The sequence below is a fragment of the Pteropus vampyrus genome, unplaced genomic scaffold, assembly GCF_000151845.1.
Source record: "Pteropus vampyrus isolate Shadow unplaced genomic scaffold, Pvam_2.0 Scaffold36, whole genome shotgun sequence".
NCBI classification, from domain to species: domain Eukaryota; kingdom Metazoa; phylum Chordata; class Mammalia; order Chiroptera; family Pteropodidae; genus Pteropus; species Pteropus vampyrus.
The window spans coordinates 4,084,205-4,088,483 of NW_011888817.1; the positions used below are offsets into that span (position 1 = coordinate 4,084,205).

General features: G+C 47.9%; 1 protein-coding gene across 1 annotated transcript in view; it reads right to left on the reverse strand.

Annotated features, from left to right (window-relative positions):
- The window catches only part of RUNX3 (runt related transcription factor 3), a 26,529-nt gene that overhangs the window by 16,425 nt on the left and 5,825 nt on the right, over positions 1-4,279 (reverse strand). The window contains exon 3 of the mRNA XM_011358038.2: positions 113-217. Coding sequence (XP_011356340.2) covers positions 113-217 — 105 coding nt within the window. The remainder of the gene's footprint in view (positions 1-112; positions 218-4,279) is intronic.

Here is a 4,279-nt window from a genome sequence, read left to right on the forward strand (position 1 = left end):
GACTCCCCCGGGCACGCTCCTGGGAACTAGTGCCACCTGTCTGACCTCAGCTGCAGTAGTTCTGCTGGACCCTCCTCCTCTACCCAGGGGACTCAGCGGATCTGGCACTTACGTCTGGGCTCCCGGGGTCCATCCACGGTCACTTTGATGGCTCGGTGGTAGGTGGCCACTTGGGTAGGGTTGGTGAACACAGTGATGGTCAGTGTGAAACTCTTCCCTGGGAGGAATGGGGAATAAAGGCAGGAGGTTGGCACCTGGGGCCATTCGCAACACACCCTGTGCACCTCCCCAGGAAATCTCTAACCTTCCCGAAGGGGCAGGTCTCTCTCCTTTGAACCTGGATGGAAGACAGGGCTGTGTGTGATGTTCAAGCTGCTAAGGTTGACATTCAAGGCTCAGAGAGGTCTGGTACCAACTTATCACACACACTCCCTACCCTGTGCTGGCCACCCTGGCTTATTTCCTCCCCGCTTCTTAGCCTGTGTTCATGCTGTTCCTTCCATCCAGAGACCCTTGTGATTTTGGGGTGGTGAGTGAGGACGGGTACATTATTTTTTTCCTGAAAGTAATTAGTGATCTTTGTAGAAAATTTTGAGAACACAGAAAACATAAAAAAAGAAGAGAAAAACCACACATAGTTCCACTAGCCAGTTCCATAGTTTCACTGTTACCATTTGAGTGTTTTCTCCTCCAATTCTTTTGTGTGTGGGTACGTGCAAAAATCTATATTTTCGTACCGTTTTTTTTTTCACTTATTATATATAAGCACCTTCCCATGTCATTAAAAATTCTTCATAAATTTCATTTTTAATGGCTGCAAAATATTTCAACTCATGGAAGCCTCATCTTTTATTTATGCATCTCCTTACTCTCGGGTAGTTATGGCGCTGCTAATTTCTTATTGGTGTGTGTGGCTGGGGGGTGGAAAAAGACTGATTTGGGAGCTGCAGACATTTCATTTGTAGACACAACTGTTATTTCCAGAACTCTATTCTATTTTTAGATAGACATTTGGCTCCAAAGTCTCCATTCAAAATTCCTGAGAGGGGAAAATAACTTTAAAATAAGAATTTATTTTTCTACCATTTAAAATAAAACGCAAATGACCTTCTGTTTATTAAAAAAAAAAAAACCAAAAAAAAAAAAACAACCTTTGTCTACATCTCTGCTTATTTCCTTAGCATTGATTCCAAGAAGTGGTGAGTGATTTCATCGCATCAGAGGGCTGGGATGTATTTAGGGGTATTGATCTCTCTAGTGAGATGACTCTCCGGAGAGTCACGGTGATTGGTTGAGGCCGAATGTCACCCTGGTGCCATCGGCATCGCTACCACGTCTATCGAGGTGGAAGATCTCTTCAACGCTCCAGGCTTCGCTTGCCTTTCTTCTATTACGAGTGAGATTGAAACTTTTTATGTTTATTATCTGTCTTAATCCAACACAGATTATGGCTTCATGTTCTCTTACACTTTCCTATTATTTTAGTGCTTATAAAAAGTCATTCTATATTAAGCTTGTTAACACTTTCCATGTCCTGTTTGTGGCAGTTTCCCAGTTCACTGGCCTTTACATTTCGCTTTCTGACTCCGAGCTGTTTTGCATTTTCAGTTCTATCTCTAGTTCGTGATTTCTCCTATCATTTTCATTTTTAGGCAAGTTTCCTCATGTAACAAGCAGATAAAGGTTTTCCTCTGATAAATAGCGCTTTCTCTACTTTCTACATGTAATTCTTTGATTCTCCTGGGGGTTTACCAGTCTGTGTGGTATAAAGTAAGACTTTTTCCCCAAAGGGCAACACAGTTTTCCCAACACCAACCCAGTTTTCCCAACACTTCCTGAAGTGAGGGCTGCCCCCCCGGGCCCCCGCTCCCCGACCCTGCCTTATCATCAAAGTCTTCACATGAATGCACCTGGGAGGGTGTGTGTGGGAACTTTGCTGGTCCCCCAAGTCAAACTTTGCCTCCCCGTCTAAGCACTCCTATATTCGGGCCCCAATTATAGTCTTGGGTACTCCCTGAGGGCAGCGGCCAATGGCCCGGGGCACCTGTGTCCCCGAGGGCTGGCCCAGGGTGGGTGCCAAGGGGGGCGGCTCAAGTGGACCCCACTGCTGTCCCTGTGTTTCCAATGACTCGCCAAGGCAGGCAGGTGGAGTTTTCATATTCCCGTTTCACAGGTGGGAGGTGAAAACTCAGCGTGGGTCCAACGGCTTATGGTCCCCTTTGCATGGTTCTCTCTGGGTACTTGTTGCTTTGGTGATCAAGTGAAAACTCTCTAGCTCCAGAAACAGGAGACTCCAGAACCCAAGTAAACCAGCCAGGGTGCCGGGGCCACATGCAGGAACCCAAAAGCTTCTGCGATACCAGAGGTGGAGAAGGGCAGGGGGTTTAAATTGAGGTGTGGCTGGAACTAGAAAGAGTTGGCCTCTCGGAAGAATTTTCCTGAGCCAGCCGGCTAGAGGAAAAGATGCAAATGCAAACTGCCTCTGCCTCTGAAGTCCTGGGTCAGAGAGACAAACCTGGCCCCTTGCCCTCAGACCACGGGGCCACCTTCCATGGTTTCTGAAAACACGACCTGCAAAAAGTCTAGGGCAATACCAGGCAGGTGGGCTCAGGCTCTCTGCCCACCCCCCAGAGGCCCCTCCTTCTTTCCCTCACTCTGAGGTCATCTCCGTCCTGGACACCCCGCCCCCACCAGTCAGGTACTCTCCCGGGGCATCTCCTTCCATCGCCTCCTTGGTCCTGCTGGGCAGGAAGCTAATGGGGAGTTTAGGGGGAGACGGAGGACCCGGCTCTGAACACCCAGGCCGGATGGGCCCCGGTCTCCCCAAGTGCTCCTGTTTCTCACCTCACTTCCCTCAGGTCTCCCCTGGAAAGTCACTTTCTCAGTGAAGCCCTTCCTGGTCACTTTATCTAAAGCAGTCATTTTTCACTTGGCATCCGTGGCCACCTCTTAGAACTGAGTGGGCTTGTGAATTGGGACAGGAAAAGGAAAGGCAGTGGCATTGTCCCTAACCTCCAAATGAAGTTTAGCATCTCTCTCAAGTATGAACACAGGCAACAAACCACAGAAGCATTACAGCAGTCCCTGCAGCCTTGTCACAATAGATGTCACAGATATTTGCATATTGCGTTACAGATATTGCAAATGTCTCTAAACATCTTTTATACTCATTACAACTTCAAAATCGTGGTCGTCATCAGACCCATCGATAGATCTTTTTATTTAATAGGCTAACAAAGCAGTACATTGATCACAATTTAAAAAGACATCTTCCTAACTACATTTTAATATAATTGGTTTCCACTGTAATCCTTTGCGTTTTGTTTTAGTCCTTAAAAAACATTATTCTAAGACTGTCAAAGGGGTCTGTAGGGTGAAAAAAGTTTAAAAAAGGTTAAAAAGCTCAATCGGAAGCCTCGTAGACCCTCCCACTCCCACCCTCTCTGCTTGAATCACTCCCAAATGCTTATTACTTCTAATAATCCATCTATTCATTTTATTTTGTCTCCCTCTACTAAACTTAAGCTCACTTGGGGCCAGCATCTGTGTCTTGTTCATTGCTGTGTGCCTAGCCCCTAGGACAGCATCTGAAACATAGGAGGTGTTCAATAAATGTTTGTTAAAATAATTAGTGGCAGACATTACTGCTCCCATTTTACAGACGAGAAAACCGAGAGTCACAGAGGAGCGATGAGTCGACAAGGTCACACAGTATCCAGGCGGGGCTCAGAAAAGTTAGAATGTGCTAGAGCCTGCCCCTCGATGTAGATACTAAGGACCTGCTCCTGGATTGTCAGAAGCCCTCATCCCCACCAGGCAGCAAAACACAGGCCACCCCTTGAAGTCACCAGCCTTCCTCAACAGCTGTCTCCCAGTTTCCAAGCCGGGCACCACTCCTCCCAGGTACCCGAAGATAGGAGGGAGGAAGGGAGAGGTTGGGATCTGGGAGCAGGAGTGGGAGAGAGGGGCAGGTGTCAGGTAACACAGGAGGTGGGGACCCTGTGAACCAGGGGTGGCGAGTGCTCCTGGCCTCTCTCTGTGCCTGGTAGCAAACCCTGCACAATGTTGGTAGACAATGTTGGTATACAACATTGTGCAGGAACTCTCCGGGCAAACCTGCAATCAGCCAGGAGTCCAGAAATTGCAAATCAAGGCGCTCCAAGGGCTGGTCCCCATCGGAGGGGAAGTCCTATAGTCTGGAAATAGCTGCCCTTTTGTGCTCTGAGTGGCCTCAGACATTTCCGTAGGACCTGGGGCCTCGGACCCACTGGCACGCACA